Here is an 18,545-nt window from a genome sequence, read left to right as displayed (position 1 = left end):
AAGTACATACATTACTGTATCACATATACAAAAAATTTCCTGCATCTGTGTAATAGCATCCATTTCCTTTGTATCTTGTGTATTTTTTTTTTTTAATGCATGTAAAAACATGATTCGGGGAAGGGCTTCACCAGCCTACCACAGGTGACTTTAGCAAAAATACTTCAGGTGGTGCTAGTGGTAAAGAACCCATCCGCCAATGCAGGAGATGAAAGAGATGCAGGTTTGATCCCTGGGTTGGGAAGATCCGCTGGAGGAGGAAATTGCAAACTGCTCCAGTATTTTTCACCTGGGAAATCCCACAGACTGAGAAGCCTGGTGGGCTACAGTCCATGGAGTCACAAAGAGTCGGACACGACCGAGCACACACACTGAAGAGGAAGTTGAAATTGCTAAGGGTAGGATTTCCCTGGTGGTCTACTGGATAGGACTCCACACATCGAATGAAGAGGGGGAGGGTTTGATCCCTGGATAGGAGAACTATTGGCACACAGGTCTTGCTGAGCGGCCAAAAAATTAAAAGCAAAAACAATTGCTGAGGGTGAGCAGGGTCTTGAGGTTATTTGAGTTTGACTAAAAGGACTGTTTTTTGTTTTTTTTTTTTAATATTTTAGTAATGGAGACTCCAGGAGGTGGAGAAAAATCCAAGCAGTGCAAAAACCCATCTTGAACCACACCCCCGGTGTCGTTCTCAGAAAATGGTGTCCCCAGTCTGCAGACACATCTCTGCTTGAATTTACAAAGCCAAATTGTGGAGTCATTTTGTCAGCAGACGAGAAGAAACAAAGAAAACCTGGACCCTTTGACTTTCCCTGCTGCTCTGGGAAAATGAATGAATGAAAGTCGCTCAGCCGTTTGCGACCCCATAGACTGCCCGCCAGACTCCTCTGTCCATGGAATTCTCCAGGCAAGAATGCTGGAGTGGGTAGCCATGCCCTTCTCCAGGGATCAAACTCAAGTCTCCCACATTGCAGGTGGATTCTTTACCATCTGAGCCAGGCTCTGGGAAAATACCCAGGGGTATCGTGGCAAGCCACTCACAACCTTCAAACAGGTCACAAACCTTGTACAGAGGGGAGTCTCACTGTCTCCCACCTAGTTAGTTAGTGCTTAGTCGTGTCCGCCCCCCTGGACTGTAGCCTACCAGGTTCCTCTGTCCAAGGGATTCGCCAGGCAAGAATACAGGAGTGGGTTGCCATGCTCTCCTGAAGGGGATCTTCTCCACACAGGGATCAAACCCAGGTCTCCTGCATTGCAGGTAGATTCTTAACCATCTGAGCCACCAGGAAAGCAGGGTCCCACCTACATCCCAGGGCAATTTCTGGAACGCACACATTAATAAGCATCAAAATAACAGTTGATTGTTATCCAGCCCTTACTCTGGGCCAGGTGCTGTTCTCAGCATGCAATTTCATGTGTCAACTGGTTTAAACCTCACGATAGCCCATAGTGTTGATACTGTTATCACCCTCATTTCACAGGCGATGAAACCAGGTCCCCGCGAGGTTGAGTCACCAGCCAAGGTCGCACAGCTCAGAAGCAGCAGTCTGTCGATGGACTTCGATTTTCTGTTTTCAGCATGCGGAGGGGGGCGGGGCGGCAGCTGCGAAGGAAGCTGCCGGGGAACTAAGCTTGGAGAGAGAGGAAGGAGGAAGGAACTGCCAAGAATACAAAGCCAGCGAAGAGGGAAAGGGGTGGGGAATCTCCCCACCCCAACCCAGGTCGTGGATGAAGGTGCCTGCGCACCTGGATACCTTGGGATCCGGAAAGGCCGGAGATGGGGACCAGTGTCTGCCCTGGGAGCTCCGCAGCTGCGGGGTGAGGCTCCTGGGGATGAGCACAGACTTACCAGTCCGGGCGCTCACCTGGTGGCCGGCTTGGAGGTGGCGGCGGTGGTTTACCAAAGCTTCCTGGGTCCCCTTTCCTTCGCTCCGCCCTTGGTGGGGGGCGTGTGGGCGTGGGGCGCCTGGGACCGGCCAGACCAGTGGGACGCAGGGCCCCAGCTGTCTGGGGAGGCTGTCACCTGGAGAAGGCAGGCTCTTCCGGGGCTGGCACAGCTGTGGGCGGTGGGATGGCTCATAAATACCACCATCGCACTGGTTCCCCGAGACGCGCGAGTGCTGGGAGCTTGGCGTCCCAGAGGGTGAGCCGGGACCGGAGGGAATCCCCAGCCCCAGGTCCCGGTCCCCGGATTGACAGTCCCCACCAGCTTCTGCGCTGGCAGGGAGGTCCTCCACAAGCGGGAGATCCGAACTGGAGCGGGAGGGGAAGGGCTGGGGAGAAGGAGGGTGGGTATGCAAGCGCAGGGCCGGAAATAGGGAGAAATTGGGGTCACTAACGGCAGGATGGGATGCTGAGATGGGCGCAGGGAGGATGTGACTGCTCCAGGTGGAATGAAATGCTTGGGTGGTCTGGGGATGGAGTGGAGGTATCAGGGTCACAAAGATGGAAATGGAAGGTTGCAGGATGGAGGAGAGGACAGTGAGGTCTCTGAGGGCAGGGTGGAATGCTGGGGATGGAGTTGCCAAAGGCAACCTCCTACACTGAGAGCCCCGCCCCCAATCCCATCCCCAAACCTCTGCACTGGGAGTGAGTGGTGGATAAGAGCAAGGGTTCTGCAGCCAGGACGCCTGGGTTCCAGTCTCCGCTCCCTCACACTTGAGCCTCGCCATTGAATCACTCCATTGCTCAACTTCCTCATCCATGATACGGGGCTGATGATCACAGAGGCCACCACACACAGGAATGTTGTCGGGCTCCCACGAGTTCATCTATGCAAAGTGCTTAGCACCCAGGGAGGCTCAGAGGGTATTTGTCTTTCAGTCGTGAGTGATGCTTGCTTTTGTTTTCTCTCCAGCGTCTGGACAAGCACCCCCTGTGAAGACCTCCCTGCCATCCCTTCTGCCTTCCTCCCTCTGCTGGGATCCTCCTCCTTCCCCCATCCTCTCAGCCCCTCCTGCTGATGCCTGCAGGACCCATCCCCTTCCCCTGCTCCCCACCTTCCCTCTACCATGTGTTCCTTCCGTCCCTGCTGGACCTGCTGCTGTCTGCTCCTCTTCTTCTCCCTGGAAGTCCAGGGGTCCCCAAAGCCTCCCAGCGCTGCCCCGGAGCAAGTCCACTTGTCCTACCCAGGTAAGTGTCTGTGACCTCTCCCCGGGCATTTCCCAGTGAGGACCAGTCAGTTTGGGGGCTCAGGTATTCCGCACTGATTCCCGAGGGAGTCTAGGCTGGTGGATCTTCCTGAGCCTCAGTTGTCCTCATCTGTTAAATGGAGATTGTAAGCAGTGGGGTATGTGGCTGTGTGGGAAATGATTCTGGTTCTCAGCCTATAGTAAGATTCTCCTTGGAGGATTGGTGGTGTCCTTACTCATTGTGTAACTGTTTGTTGTGTTGTCACAAAACTACCCCCTGGTCCTTGATCTTGGGGTGGAGGCGCAAGGGGTAATAAGACCCTGGACTCTGGACCCTCTGCACCCAGACTTCTGGGTTCTAACCCCAGCTTTGCTGCTTACCTGCTGTGTGACCTTGGGCGAGTGACTTAACCTCTCTGGCCTCAGCCTCCTCATCTGGACAGCGGGGTAATATTAGTGAGACCTCCCCGTGAACAGTAAGTGAAATATTAACCTGTGAAGTGGCAAACGGGAACTTGGCGTGTGGCAGTGGTTCTCACATGTTTCTGTCTCAGGACGCTTTGGCACAGCTGAAAAAATTATGAGAACCTCAGAGAGCTTTAGCTTATGTGACTTATATCCATAATAGTTGCCATATCAGAAACTAAAATGGAGGCATTTAAACATATTGATTCAATCATTAAAGATGGACAATAGTAAACCTATTCAGTGGTAAGGTAAATGACATTTTTCATGAAAAGTAACTACACTTTAAAAAAGAAGAGCAATATAGTGAGAAAATTGGCATTGACTTATTAAATCTTTTAAGGTCTCTTTAATGTCCTCTCCTATCTGTGACAGTGTCTCAGACTTTTCTTCTTTTTTTGGATCCCTGACACTTTTAGGGTAGTTTCATTTATTTAGTTATTTACTCATTTATTTATTTATTTGGCTGTGCTGGATCTCCACTGCTGCTCAGGCTTTTCTCCAGTCACGGCGAGGAGGCTCCTCTCTTGTTTCAGAACATGGGCTCTAGGGCAGGTGTGGGCTCACAAGTTGTGGTTGCCCCATGGCATGTGGAATCTTCCTGGACCAGGGATCGAACCCACATCCCTTGCATTGGCTGGCGGATTCTTAACTACTGGATCACCAGGAAGTCCTAAGGTAGTTTCTTAAAGGTTAGCCGCATTGAGAATCTGAAACCACATGAATGAAATGGCCTTGGCATTTGCTGGATAAGTAACCTTGGACAAGGCACTTGGCCTGGAGGCCTCTGTAAAATGGAACAAAAATAAAACCCATCTCGCAGGGCTGCTGTGAAAACCCAGTGAGATAATAGCCGTCCTTTGTTTGGCCTACACAATAATGATAATAATAACAAATATACTCTTAGAAGTGATTCAGATGGAAAACTCATTTAACCTCCTACTGACCTTAAGCTGTAGGTACTATTGTTAGTTCCATTTTACAAAACAGTAAACTGAAGCTCAAAGCAATGAAGAGCCTCACTTCAGGTCACACAGTCTGAGATTTGAACCCAGGCAGGCTGGCTTAAGAGCCTACCATATTTGGTCTTCAAACTAAATTTCATACTAATTTTAGATACCATGAGATCTTACTAATACCAACAGTATTTCAGTCCACCAACAAGGGGTGTACTTTAGCCTTCTTTCCTCATTTGCAAATTCTTTTTCCAACATTGAGAAACCAAGCTCCCTCTATCTACTATAGACTTACTCATTTTGTTCAGTGCCAGAGTAAGCATAAAGGGGTTGCTCTGTGGCATGTGGGGTCTTAGTTCCCTGACCAGAGATGAAACCTGAGTTCCCTGTGTTGAAAGGCAGATTCTCAACCAGTGGACCGCCAGGGAGGTCCCTGTTTTTTTATATACTTACAGCCCTTTGTTGGTGTTTCTATTCCGTATTGACTTCCCCCTACAACCTACGTGTGTGCTAAGTCACTTCAGTTGTGCCTGACTCATTGCAACCCTAGGGACTGTAGCCAGCCAGGTTCCTCTGTCCATGGGATTTCCCAGACAAGAATACTGGGGTGGGTTGCCATGCCCTCCTCCAGGGGGATCTTCCTGACCCAGGGGTTGAACCCTTACCTCTTATGTTTCCTGCATTGGCAGGGAACACTAGCAGCACCTGGGAAGCCCACCTACAACCTAGGAAGGCTTTAATTGTTCATTTCTTGGGGTGTGTGAAAGAAATATGAAATAGGACTATAGCTCTAGGACTCAGGGTTTTAAGAAAAAGACAGACTCGAGAAGCATCCTACACCTGCATCCCGACTAACTACTCCATTCCCATCCCCTCTTTTTTCTACCCCTCCCCCATTCCAGCCCATGTGAGTAATACAGTTGTTCAGTGTCTGCTGTACTCTTCTTGTACAAATAAATGAGCAGATACTTGTGCATTTTCTTACACACTCTTACATGAAGTGCACTCTTGTGTACATTGTTTCTTTTAGCGTCGTGTCCTGGACTTCCTTCTATACTGGTTCCTAGAGTTCATGCTCTTCCTTTCTGATAGCTATGAAGTGCTCCCTGGTACAGACGTTACATAGTTCCTTAAGTCATGCTCCTATGTATGGGCATGTCTGTGGTTTCCATATTTTGCAGTTACAAACAGTGCTGCCATGAATAGCCTGTGCACGTGCCTTTTGCACACATGTTGCAGGAAAAAGAACCACTTGTTGGGCTTCCCAGGTGGCACTGATGGTAAAGAACCTGCCTGCCAACGCAGGAGACATGAGAGACTCCATTTCAATCCCTGGGTCGGGAAAATCCCCTAGAGAAGGGCATGGCAACCCACTCCAGTATTCTTGCCTGGAGAACCCCATGGGAGCCTGGTGGGCTACAGTCCGTAGGGTCATAATGAGTTAGACACGACTGAAGCGACTTAGCACGTGTGCACACACACCACATGGTATTTTTAAAACCTTGATTTTGTGGCTGATGGGTTTTGTCTGTTTGCAAATTGACTTTTTTGATTGTGCCTTGTGGCATGAGAAATCTTAGTTCCCTCACCAGGGATCGAACCCTCAAACCCATGCCCCTGCATTGGAAGCAGGAGTTTTAACCACTGGACTGCAAGGGAAGTCCCTGGTTGCTGACATTCAAGAATTAGAAGCTATTACTTAAAAGTTTGTATGTGCTCTTGGGATATGAAAACCACCGTATAAAGATTTGCTCTAGAAGTTGACAGACTGGCTGGTACCGAGCCTGCTTTATGCACGGCGGCCACCTCCAGAGCTGAACAGTGGCTTCCGCTCAAGACAGGGCAGGCTCTACGCTCTCCCACAGACTCCATCTCTCCCTGCTGCCTTCCTCCTCACAGCTGGCCCCTGTTCCCACATATATTACCTAACTGGCCTCCAGACATCTGAGTTTACAACCCCTAAACAGTGTCATGTGTAAAGTATGTGGCACAAGCCTGCACACAGTAAGTAACACCATTTATAATAATATCCATCCACTCATGTAACCCTGACAGTACCAGACACTCTTTCAAGTGCTCTCCTCTTATTTATTCATCTAAGCCTCAAAGAACCCTATAGGGAAGATACTATTATTATTCCATTTTTACCAACAAGGAAACTGAGGCTCAGAGAGCTGCAGGAACTTGCCGAAGGAAAGCACAGCTTGGAAATGGTGAAGTAGGGATTGAACTTGGGAAGCTCCAGAACCTGTGTCCTTAACTCCTAAATGTTCAAGAGCCTCTCACTCTCTGCACATCCCTCCCCACCTCCGCCCAGGCCTCACTGCCTACCTCCTTTGCCTCTCTCTCCAGGTGAGCCAGGCTCCATGACTGTAACCTGGACCACGTGGGTCCCAGTGCCCTCTGAAGTGCAGTATGGGCTGCAGCCTTCCGGGCCCCTGCCCTTCCAGGCTCGGGGCACCTTCAGCCCCTTTGTGGATGGGGGCATTCTCCGGCGGAAGCTCTACATACACCGAGTCACCCTGAGGGGCCTGCTGCCAGGGGTCCAGTATGGTGAGAGGGGCCCTGGGGCCCAGGCGTTGAAGGGCGAATGGCAGGAGCAGTGGGATGTGGGCTAACAGCTACTCAGGCGGGCTGGTACCCTCTCTGCTTACCTGCAAGCCTATTGTATGAGACCTAGGATGCAAATGGAAGGCTGGAGACCTGGGGTGAGGTGGTCAGAAGGGGCGTGGGTTAGACCATTCGGTCCCCCCACCAGTTGAAGATGGATGGGGGTGGAGGAGACACCCTGGGGCGCTCTCCCGACCCCCCAGCCTCGGCAGACCGTGACCCTTTCCTCTCCGCTCAGTTTACCGCTGCGGCAGCGCTCAGGGCTGGAGCCGTCGCTTCCGCTTCAGGGCCTTGAAGAAGGGGCCCCACTGGAGCCCGCGCCTGGCTGTGTTTGGGGACCTGGGGGCCGACAATCCGAGGGCCCTCCCCCGACTGCGCCGGGACACCCAGCAGGGCATGTACGACGCTGTTCTTCATGTGGGTGAGGAGGCATCGGCTAGGTATGGGGTGGGATGTACGCCAGGACTGCGAGGGGCCGGGGGCGGGGCCAGCGTGGCTCCAAAGGGACGGGGGAGGAGACTGGCCATGGAGATGACGTCGTGGTTAACCAGGCTCCCGGGTTAAAGTCGATCTGGCACTTAGAGCTACGTGCATTGGTTTTCTTCCCTGTGTTACTGCTGTAAGAACTGGGACTAGGTTAGATTCGTCCGACTGTTGTGATGACGATACGGACTTCCCAGGGGGCGCTAGTGGTAAAGAACCTGCCTGCCAATGCAGGAGATGTCAGAGACTCGGGTTCGATCCCTGGGTCAGGAAGATTCCCCTGGAGAAGGGCATGGCAACCCACTCCAGTATTCTTGCCTGAAGAATCCCATGGACAGAGGAGCCTGGCGGGCTACAGTCCACGGGTCACAAAGAGTTGAACACGACCGAAGAGACTTGGCACACACGCACCATGATGAATAAGTCGGCATTGCCTGGCACGCTGTGGGTACTACGGAAGTGCTGGTTGTCATGATCATTTCTGCTGTGATCTGAGAGCCAGGAACCAGATGGGAGATGGAAACTGGGGCTATGATTCAAAGCTGTAGTAGGCGCAGGAATCAGACTTCTGAGGTTTGATTCCTGGATCCTTAAGCTCAGCTCTGTGATCTTGAGTCAGCTCTCTACCCTCCTGGGCCTCGGTTTCCCCATTTGAAAAGGGGATGATAATGACATGCACCTCAGAGGGTGTTTTGAAGATTCAGGTGATCAAGCATGTAAAGCATCTGGGAAACCCTGCCTGGTACAAATCCAGTGCCAGAGCAGACCTTGTCAGTCTCAATGTTGTCATTACTCTGGGAAGGGACGAGATGGGGGCTGGGGTGCTGGGGCACAGGAGACCAGCGAGGTCCTAGGCCCTGCTGGCAAGTCAGGGACCAGAAGCGAAGGAGACGGTTCCAAGTGCACCTGCACTTGGGTGTGAGGCAGGGATTGAAGATGCCTGAGCGGGAGGGGGAGCCAGGGCTTGACCAACCAGGTCTCAGTTCTGGCAACAGCAGAGCTGGGTCTGGGTCCTCATCCTCTCCTCCACCGCCCACCTCCCCACCCCCACCCAGGAGACTTCGCCTACAACTTGGATCAGGACAATGGGCGTGTCGGGGACAGGTTCATGAAACTCATCGAACCCGTGGCTGCCAGCCTGCCCTACATGACCTGCCCTGGGAATCACGAGGAACGCTAGTGAGGCCCGAGGGCTTTGGGGTGGGCGAGGGCCTGGCCAACAAAACCAGTCCTTCCTAGCGTCTCACCTTAGTCTCTCACGCTGCAGCAGCTCGTTGATGGACGTGAGAGGAGAGGAGATGAGGGCTGGGCTGGGAGCCAGGCTTGGCCTGGTGGTGGGAAGTGGTGGGGGTGGCGGGTGGGCACCCAGACCTTCCCTCCTACCCTTTTACTTCCTTTTATCCAGCAACTTCTCCAACTACAAAGCTCGCTTTAGCATGCCGGGAAACACCGAAGGCCTGTGGTACAGGTAATCTGGGGGGGGGGAGCGGGGACACCGGCCTCCCTCCCCCGAAGGATGGAGGATGCAGAGGAGACCCTCACCTCTGACCCCTGCCCTTTGACCCTTCCAGCTGGGATCTAGGACCCGCACACATCATCTCCTTCTCCACCGAGGTATATTTCTTCCTCCATTACGGCCGCCACCTGGTAGAGAGACAGTTTCACTGGCTGGAGAGCGACCTCCAGGTAACCTTTGGATGTCCCCTGGGATGTGTCTCCCCACCTCCTCCTCCACTACCGCCCCCTGCCCCTCACTCTGAGCCCTTCTCTGCAGAAAGCCAATGAGAACCGGGCGGTCCGGCCGTGGATCATTACCATGGGCCACCGGCCCATGTACTGCTCCAATGCTGATTTGGATGACTGTACCTGGCATGAAAGCAAGGTGAGCACCCCCTCCCCGGGAGCCAGGTGCTGAGATCCAGGTGGGGGGCTGGCCTGAGTCACCCCTTCCCTCCTTGCTCATCTCGCTTAGGTTCGCAAAGGCCTCCGTGGCAAGTTCTACGGGCTGGAGGATCTTTTTTACAAATATGGTGAGTGACACCCCCTTCCACCCCAGGACTCTCCAGGCCCTGCCTCCCTTCTCTCCTGGATTCAGAGGCCTGAACCCCTCTTGCTTTGTCTCAGGGGTCGACCTGCAGCTGTGGGCCCATGAGCACTCGTATGAACGCCTGTGGCCAATTTACAACTACCAGGTGAGGGAGGCCCCCGGGGAGGGCTGAGACCCATGGAGCTGGTGGTGTCAGTGGACCCCTCAGTCAGATCCCTGGGGGGCTGGCCAGTGTGACGCACCCCCTCCACCTTGTCACTTCTCCAGGTACTTAATGGCAGCCAGGAGATGCCCTACACCCACCCTCGAGGCCCTGTCCACATCATCACAGGATCCGCCGTGAGCAGGGTGGGGCGGGGCGGGGTGGGATGTCGCCTTTGACCTCTGATCTATTGAGGGTGGCACCTGTACCAGCTTGGGTGCCTCCTCCTTTATACAGCTGGTATCTCTTATAGGGTTAGATGTACCTAGTAGTGTGCCCATGGCACAGATGCAGAAACAGAAGCTAAGAGTAAAATATTCCTTCGAAGTCACAGGTTCAGTAAGTGGCGGGGCAGGGGATGCTTGCCCAGGTCTGCTGGTCAGATCCAGGGCAGAGGGCTTATTATTATTCTTATAACTGGACTCCAGACTTTATTCACATTGCACCAGGTCATTCCCCACTGTATCTGGTTATTGTGTCTCCTTGTGGCTCAGTCGCAGCCAACTCTTTGTGACCCCATGGATGGTAGCCCACCAGGCTCCTCTGTCAATGGAATTTTCCAGGCAAGAGTACTGGAATGGGTTGCCATTTCCTTCTCCATTGTCTCTCCTTAGTCTCCTCCCATCTGTAACTATTCCTCCATCTTCCCTTGTCTTTCATTCTGGCCAGTTGTTTGTCTTTGTTTTGTTTTCCCCGAATGCCCCTAGATCTGGGTTTGTCTGATACTTTCTCATGCTGAGATGCAGGTTATGCATTTGGGGCCAGACAATCACAAGCGATGTTGTGTCCTCAGCACATCATACCGAGGGGTCCAGGTCCTCACAGTGTCTCATTCCTGGAGGAGTTTCTCTGAATCACCTGTCTAAGGATGTTCTTCCACCATCAAGTTGCTGTATTTCCCTTTTTGGCTAATAAACATCTTGGGTTCTTTTAGACCCTGCAAAAGTTGTTTCTCCTCCAACTTTCACCCACTGTTTTCTTTTTTAAATTTGTTTGACTGTGCCAGGTCTTAATCGTGGCACATAGAATCTTTCTTTTCTTTTTCTTTTTTAGTTGTAGCACTTGGAATTTCTAGTTGCGGCATTTGAGCTCTTGGTTGTGGCATGTGAATCTAGTTCCCTGACCAGGGATCAAACTCAGGATCCCTGCACTGGGAGCTCAGAGTCTTAGCTACTGGACCACCAGGGAATTCTCCACTTACTAATATTTGAATCCATCAGTGGGTCTTGCCTGTAACAGTGATTACTGGGGCATTCGGCTGGGAATCGTCTATTTCCCTCATTCCTCCCTGATTTATTAATTAGCAACCTCCTGTGGGGAAGAGTTGTCCCTTCTGCCCCATTTAGTTGGTTGGTTAGTTATGGATTCGCACCAGTGTGGACTCATGGGGAGTTATTTCCTCCTGGGGGTCATAATCCAGTTCTCCTGATACTGATGCTCCTGTGTACACGCTCTCACTCTGGCCGCTGGGAGCTCTTCAGATCAGGTCCCGCATCCTTTCAAAGTCCCTGTCGTTTTGTGGGCTCTTTCTTACTTTTTGGTACCACAAGATGCTCCAGGACCATCTTGCGTCCCCTCCACTCCCACCCCCAGCAGCCTTGGAATCAATCACTTCCGCAAGAAGTGAGGGCTTATTTTTTAAGCTGATTTTACAAATTAGTGGTCTTCCCAGTGGCCACATGTGGCTGTGAGAGTTGGACCATAAAGAAGATGGAGCACCAGAGAATTGATGCCTTCGAACTGTGGTCCTGGAGAAGATTCCCCTGGACTGCAAGGAGATCAAACCTGTCAATCTTAAGGGAAATCAGCCCTGAATACTCGTTGGAAGGACTGATGCTGAAGCTGAAGTTCCAGTATTTTGGTCATCTGATGCCAACAGCCGACTCATTGGAAAAGTCCCTGATGCTGGGAAAGATTGAGGGCAGAAGGTGAGGAGGGCATCAGAGGATGAGATAGCTGTATGGCATCAGCAATGCAATGGACATGAACTTGGGCAAACTTCGGGAGATGGTGAGGGACAGGGAGACCTGGCGTGCTGCATTTCATGGGGTTGTAGAAAGTTGGACACGACTGGGTGACTAAGCAACAATGAATTAGTGATCCAAGGAAGAACTTCTCGTGATAAAAGTTCAGACAGTACAGAAGACAGGAGATGAAACCATTCATATCCTTCTTGCTAAGTCATTTCAGTCGTGTCCAACTCTTTGTGACCCCGTGGACTGTGGCCTGCCAGGCTCCTCTGTCCACAGGGATTCTCCAGGCAAGAATACTGGAGTGGGTGTCCTCCTCCAGGGGAATCTTCCAGACCCAAGGACGGAAGCCATGTCTCTTATGTCTCTTGCCGTGGCAGGCAAGTTCTTCACCGCCAAGTCCCACTCTCAATGATTACGTCTCTTGGGTAGCATTTGAGAATATTTTCTGTGTATGCAAATTAGTCAGTATCTCAATAGGGGTGTATTACTACATCACCCACTTTTCATTTTTTTTTTTGTTACACTGGATTTTTGTTGCAGTGCCTGGGGCGGGGTGGTGTTGCTCAGCATTGCAGCATGAAAGCTTTCTCTGGTTGCAGTGCCTAGGCTTCCCTAGTTGTGTCAGATGGGCTTAGTTGCTCCACAGTATGTGGGATTTTTAGTTCCCTGACCAGGGATCGAACCCACATCCCTGCAACAGGAGGCAAATTCTTAAGCATTGGACCACCAGGGAAGTCCCATCACCCACTTTTTAAAAACATCTTGGATCATCCTTCATACCCTAGCAGTTCTCGGCCTTGATGCATGTTAGAATTACCTCGGGAGGTTTTAAATCTTTGATGCCCTGGCCCAACCCCAGGACAAACACCAGAAGCTGAGGGCTTGGCCTTGGCATTGTGAACATTTAACTATGCTTGTTTCAATCTCTACTTCTGTCTCTGTCTCTCTATCGATATGTGTGTGCACACGCGTGTGTGTGTATGTGTGTGTACAATTTTACTATCATTTTCAGATCCAATGAAGAGTTCAGTTGCAGAAATGATGCCCCTTTATCCTTCCATCTGTGTTTCCTAAACAAAATGAGGACATTCTCTTACATCAGTACAGTATAATAGATTCAAGTAGTTAACAATTGATAATATACCATCATCCAGTCTCATTCAAATTTAGCCAATTGTCCTATTCATGTCCTTTAAAGATTTTTTTTTCCTGGTCCAGGATCTAGTTTAAGATCATACGTTCTATTTTTGTGTCTTGTTTCTCTCCCCTCCTTTAATCAGAAACATCTCCCCTTCTTTCTGCATTCTTCAAGACTTTGAAAAATTTGAAGAGCACAGCAACGTTGTTTGGTAGACTCTCAGTGTGGGTTTGATTAGATTGAAGTTACACATTTTTGATAAGAACACACAAAAGTGATACTGGTTTTGCCCGTGTGTGTGTGTTTTAATATTTACTTATTTGGCCTCGTCAGCTCTTAGTTGCTGCAGTCAGACCTTCGTTGCATCATGCAGGATCTTTTGTTACATGCTGTCTCTAGTTGTGATGTGTGGGCTCAGTTGCTTTGCAGCATGGGGGGGGTCTTAGCTCCCTGACCAGGGATTGAGCGTGTATCCACTGCATTGCCAGGCAGATTCCTAACCACTGGACCAGCAGGGAAGTCCCCAATACTGTGTTTCTTTCAGTGTATCCTATGAGGAAGTGCATGGTATCTCTTTAAGCCTCAGTTTACACATCTCTTGCACCATACTTATGATTTTCACCTTTGAAGTTAACAAGTGTCTCCCGGAGCTACTTGGAGACTATGCAAATATCCTGCTATTCCTCATACCTTCGCCGCTACTTTGACCATCCATTGACGGTTCTTGCTTCCATCAGTTACTACAGAGATGGCTGCAACATGGTGACTTTCTTTTTTTTTTTTTTTAAGCTCCCTCATCCTTCCTGCTAACATCACCTAGTTTTCTACTGCAAGGATAAACACTTCCTCTCTCCCAGGCAATGATGATTTTAAAAGCTTTCTTGGAGGGTCTAGTCTGCAGCGAGGGTTGAAAGCCACCGATTTCTTCTGTCCTGTGAATTGCATTTTCCTGTTAACAATACATCTCGGCCATCTTTCTATACTGCCCCTCTCTGTGATGGCTATGCTCTAATTTATTTAACTGACCCTTACTGATGAGCATTTGGCTGACTTCCAGCTCAGAGCTTTTACAGAAAATGCTTCAGTGGACAGTCTTATGCAACTACGCACTGTTGTCTAAGTCCAAGATTCGGGACACAGAAAGCCTGGCTGGGTCAAAACACTCAATTGTGTGCGTTACCAAAGTCAAGTCTTAACCAGCTTTGTCTTCCCTGGGGGTGGCAGGATCCTGCTCCCCGGTGTGTACTTCACCTGCCCCAGCCCTGGGGCTAAATGACTCTTTCCAGCAGGGCTGTGAGGAGCTGCTCACCCCCTTCACCCTCTTCCCGCGGCCCTGGAGTGCCCTGCGTGTGAAAGAGTACGGGTACACACGGCTGCACATCCTCAATGGGACCCATGTCCACATCCAGCAGGTGTCTGATGACCAGGTCAGTGAGCAGTGGCCCAATCACCTGCTTCAGAAAGCAGGCCCAGTGCGTTCTGGAGTCAAGTGGTTTAAAAAGTGGACTTGAGAGCTGGAGGCCCTGGGTTCAAATCTTGCCTCTGCTACTTACCATCTGGATAACCTCAAGCAACTCTGAGCCACAATTTTCCCATCTGCAAAATGGGGATGTTAGTAGTTTCTGCCCCAGAGGATTGAATGAGGGTTGAATGACTTATTATATAGAAAGTGCTCAGAATGGTTTCTAAAACATGGTCAGTTCTAAAGGGATTTATCAACATGAAGAAGGGGAAGAAAAAAGTAGGTGGTGGGAGGCAGGCAGAGGGAAACCAATATGATGTGTGTGCAACCCCACGGACTGTAGCCCGCCAGGCTCCTCTGTCCATAGGGTTTCCCAGGCAAGAATACTGGAGTAGGTTGCCATTTCCTACTTCAGGGGACCTTCCCGACCCAGGGATCAAACCCGAGTTTCTTGTGCCTCCTGCATTAGCAAGTGAAAACTTTAACACTTGTGCCACCTAGGAAGCCCCATGGCTTAAGCTTAGGTAGACCCATATAATCATGGCTCACCTTTCTGTATTTTTGCCATTGTAGTTTTAAAATAGCATGTTGATTGAACATCTATTGTGCACCAAACCCTGAGCTCAATGCCTTATATTTAGTCCCTTTAATCACCACAATAATACTATGGGGCAAATTTTCTTTCCATTTTACAGCTAAGAGAACAGAGGCTCAGAGAGGGCAAGTAATTTTCCCAGGGTTGCACAGCCAGAGGTTGCAGAGCTGAGATACGACCACAAAGACCATATTCTTTTTGCGATAAATAGCTACCATTTATTGTCTGGCCCATTCAGGGGCAGGCGCTTGTGTGTATTATCTATTCAGTTCTCCCCACTTTTTATTGGGTTGGCCAAAAAGTTCATTTGGGCTTTTTCTACACATCTTAATGAAAACCACAAATGAACTTTCTGGCCAACCCAAACCCAATAGAATATGGAAGTCAGGCTCAGAGTTGGATCATGTGCTGGAGGCCACAGAGGGTGGCTTTGCTGGAATATAAAGTGAATTCTGTCTCCCTCTGGGGTTTGTGCTCTAATAGTAACAGCCTACACTTACCCAGCCCTTGCCATGTGCCAGGCTCCCTTTTAAGCCTTTTCCAAATACCTCACTTAATTCTCACGATATCTATGATGTGTATACTAGTACTATCATCCTCACTTTCCAGATGAGGAAAACTGAGGCTCAGAGAGGTCTAGCCACTTGTTCAAGGTCACACAGCTTATCAGCGACAGAGCTGGGATTTGAACCCAGGCCACTTGGCCCCACAATCTGGGCTTTCAGCCCTCATTTCCTCCTCCTTTTTTTTTTTTTTTGTCCCTTGCAGGATGGGAAGATTGTGGATGACGTCTGGGTGGTAAGACCTCTGCTTGGCCGGATGATGTACCTCTAGGAATGGAGACAGCTCTCAGCAGGAACCCCGGACCTTTCTGCCAGGCCCGAGAGGGGAGTCAGGGCGGGCCTCGACTCTTCTGCCGTCCTTGGCACCATGTAGGGTGGATGCGGCCCTGAGAGAGCTGGAGCAGTCCTCACCTCCCAGAGAGCTGGGGGTCCCAGCCTGCCGGGCTGGGAGAGCAGGTGTATATACAGACAGAGTGAAGCAAGACAGGTCGTGGGTGGCACCACCCAGCCCTCCTGCATAGTAGTGACTGGGCGGAGTGTCCACAGGGCCTCGGGAATAAAGAGGCTTATGGCTGTGTCTCCCTGGACTCTAACTTCTGCTGGTGATGGCCCCCTCTGGGCTGTCTCCCCTTCTGCCCGCCTAGCAAAGGCCCTTACCAGCCCCAAGTCAGCAGGGTGGGCACAGCTGTCATGACACCACTGTCCAGCAGGTGGCGCCGGAGACCTTCTCAGGCCGGCCCTCTGTGCCAATCAGGGGCCTGGCTCCCATAGCCCGAGAGGAGCTAGCCATTGTGGTCCGTGCCTCAGTCTCCCAGTCGGCCATCGAGTTATCCTTGGAAGCGGGCAAGTGTTAACACTCCAAACTGCCAGCTGGGACAGCTGACAAGCTTAGGAGCTCACGGACCTGCGGTTTTCCTCCCTTTAAAAATTTTCCCCCTCCCTCTGTTTCCCTTCTACCTTTTGTGCAGTCAATCATTATTTATTGAGCGCCTGTTATGTGCCAGGACCTGTTCTCCATGCTGTGAACAGCACAGAGATGTCTGCCCTCATGGAGCTGAAATTCTATCCAGGGTGTCAGATAGCAAGCACAATAAATAAGTAAAACACATAACAGGGGCAATGGTGATCAAGCACACAGCAAAGGCAGGAAGGGGATGGAAAGTCATGGGAGGGGACGGCGGCAATTTTCACGAGGATGGTCAGGGAGACCTCACTGAGAGGGTGATATTTAGATCTGAAGGAGGAGTCACATGGGCAGAGCAGTCCAGGCAGAGGAACAGCCAGTGCAAAGGCCCTGGGGCAGAAACATATCAGAGCATCAGTGGAGAGGTCAGGGTGATGGAGCCAGAGGAAGAGGAAGAGTAGGGATGAGAACAGAGAAGTGAAAAGGGCAGATCACATGGGACATTGTGGGTCACAGGGCGGTCTCTGTCTTTTATCCTGAGTGACGTGGAGCCACAGGAGGCTTCTGAGCTGGTGATGGGCAGGATCTGACTCCAGAAGTCCTAGGCAAAGGCTGGGCTCTGGCCTCAAGGATGAGGGCTCTCCTGAGTGAAGTCAGTGAGTTCCTAGCTCTGCAGGCTGATGGCACATCGGTTCGTCCATTGTGTTCTGCAGTTTCAGCCTCCTCAGATCTTTTTCCCACCCAGCACCCACTCTGCCCAAGGTTCTTTGCAGTCTTTTTTTTTTAATATCTTGGCTCTATTTATTTATTTATCTTTATTTTAGTTTTTACTTGTTGGCTGCATGGCTTGTGGGATCTTAGTTCCCTGTTGTTGTTTAGTCGCTAAGTTGTGTCTGACTCTTTTGCAACCCCATGGACTAGTCCGCCAGGCTCTTCTGTCCATGGGATTTCCCAGGCAAGGATACTGGAGTGGGTTGCCATTTCCTTTCCAGGGGATCTTCCCCACCCAGGGATTGAACCCATATCTCCTGTATTGGCAGGTGGATTATTTATTGTTGAGCCACCAGGGAAGGCCTCAGTTCCCTGACCAGGGATAGAACCCGCACCCTGGGCAGTGGAAGTATGGAGTCTCAACCCCTGGACGGCCAGGGAATCCCCTCCTTGCACTTTCTTGAGCACAGCAAGCTCTCTCTCACTCTCGGCCCTCGGCCCTGCGCACTGGCTCTTCATCCTGTGAGTGCCCTCCCTCCACTCATTCGGGGCTGCATCTGCTCAGCCTCAGGGGTCGGCCTTCCCCGACAACCCCAACTAAAGGGGTCACGGTCACTCTCTGTCTCATCCTGTTTTACTTCATGTCCAACTCTTGGCATTCTGCCATTCTCTCATCGATTGATTGGTTACCTTGTTCATTGTCAGTTTGCCTCGCTGGGCTGGGGGCAGTCTATGAGGGTGGAGACCAAAGCCGTCTTATTCATTCATGGGTCCCTTACCTCCACACTCACCAGACCCCTTCTCAGGGGTTGGGCCATGTCCCATCTGGACTGTCACTGTCTGGGGGTGGGTCTGTCTCCCCCCCTGGATGGTCAACCCCACGAGGGTGCTGCTCAGGGCTCACTCCAGCACAGCCCAGCACTAGATAGATTCTTGAGGTTAATAGATACTTGTGCCTTAATGAAGGCTGTCACATGTCAGACTCCAGCCAGGCAATCCCAGAGACAGAGATGAATCAGCCCAGTAAGATCCTTCGGGAGCCTGAGGGCCGCAGGGAAATGTGATTACACAACGCAGGTGACAAAGCAGCAAGAGAACAGACAGATGCACCAGGCCCATCAGGTGACCAGTGGGGGAGTCATCCATTGCACGCTGTGGCCAAAGACTGAGCTGATGTCCGTGCGGGTCTGGCATGTTCTGTTGGCTTGGACTGACCACCAGGCAGAAAGCGGGTTTGAATCTCTTTTCTGCCACATCCTGTGGGGTGTGGAATCGCCAGCCCTCTCTGAACCTCTATTTCTTCAC

The 18,545-nt window shown here is 51.0% G+C and overlaps 1 protein-coding gene across 1 annotated transcript; it reads left to right on the top strand.

Moving 5' to 3' along the window:
* Nucleotides 1-1,527: 1,527 nt before the first annotated feature.
* ACP7 (acid phosphatase 7, tartrate resistant (putative)) lies at nucleotides 1,528-16,200 on the top strand. The gene is made up of 13 exons (XM_070450904.1): nucleotides 1,528-1,818; nucleotides 2,858-3,132; nucleotides 6,905-7,105; nucleotides 7,401-7,583; nucleotides 8,701-8,824; nucleotides 9,051-9,113; nucleotides 9,217-9,331; nucleotides 9,420-9,527; nucleotides 9,618-9,675; nucleotides 9,770-9,837; nucleotides 9,960-10,031; nucleotides 14,295-14,432; nucleotides 15,831-16,200. Exons 2-13 carry the CDS (start codon nucleotides 3,012-3,014, stop codon nucleotides 15,894-15,896), a joined length of 1,317 nt encoding a protein of 438 aa, XP_070307005.1. The 5' UTR covers nucleotides 1,528-1,818; nucleotides 2,858-3,011; the 3' UTR covers nucleotides 15,897-16,200.
* Nucleotides 16,201-18,545: the final 2,345 nt, after the last annotated feature.

The sequence above is a fragment of the Odocoileus virginianus genome, chromosome 20 (assembly GCF_023699985.2).
Source record: "Odocoileus virginianus isolate 20LAN1187 ecotype Illinois chromosome 20, Ovbor_1.2, whole genome shotgun sequence".
In the NCBI taxonomy this organism is placed as follows: Eukaryota; Metazoa; Chordata; class Mammalia; order Artiodactyla; family Cervidae; genus Odocoileus; species Odocoileus virginianus.
Note: the sequence above shows the minus strand (reverse complement) of the source record. Positions and strands in the feature narration are given on the sequence as shown.

Excerpts from the sequence above, each read along its gene's own strand:
- ACP7 (XM_070450904.1), top strand. The coding sequence starts at position 3,012 with ATGTGTTCCTTCCGTCCCTGCTGGACCTGCTGCTGTCTGCTCCTCTTC. Across the intron at positions 9,114-9,216 it reads ACCGAAGGCCTGTGGTACAG|CTGGGATCTAGGACCCGCAC; the intron begins GTAATCTGGGGG and ends TGACCCTTCCAG. Across the intron at positions 9,676-9,769 it reads GGATCTTTTTTACAAATATG|GGGTCGACCTGCAGCTGTGG; the intron begins GTGAGTGACACC and ends GCTTTGTCTCAG.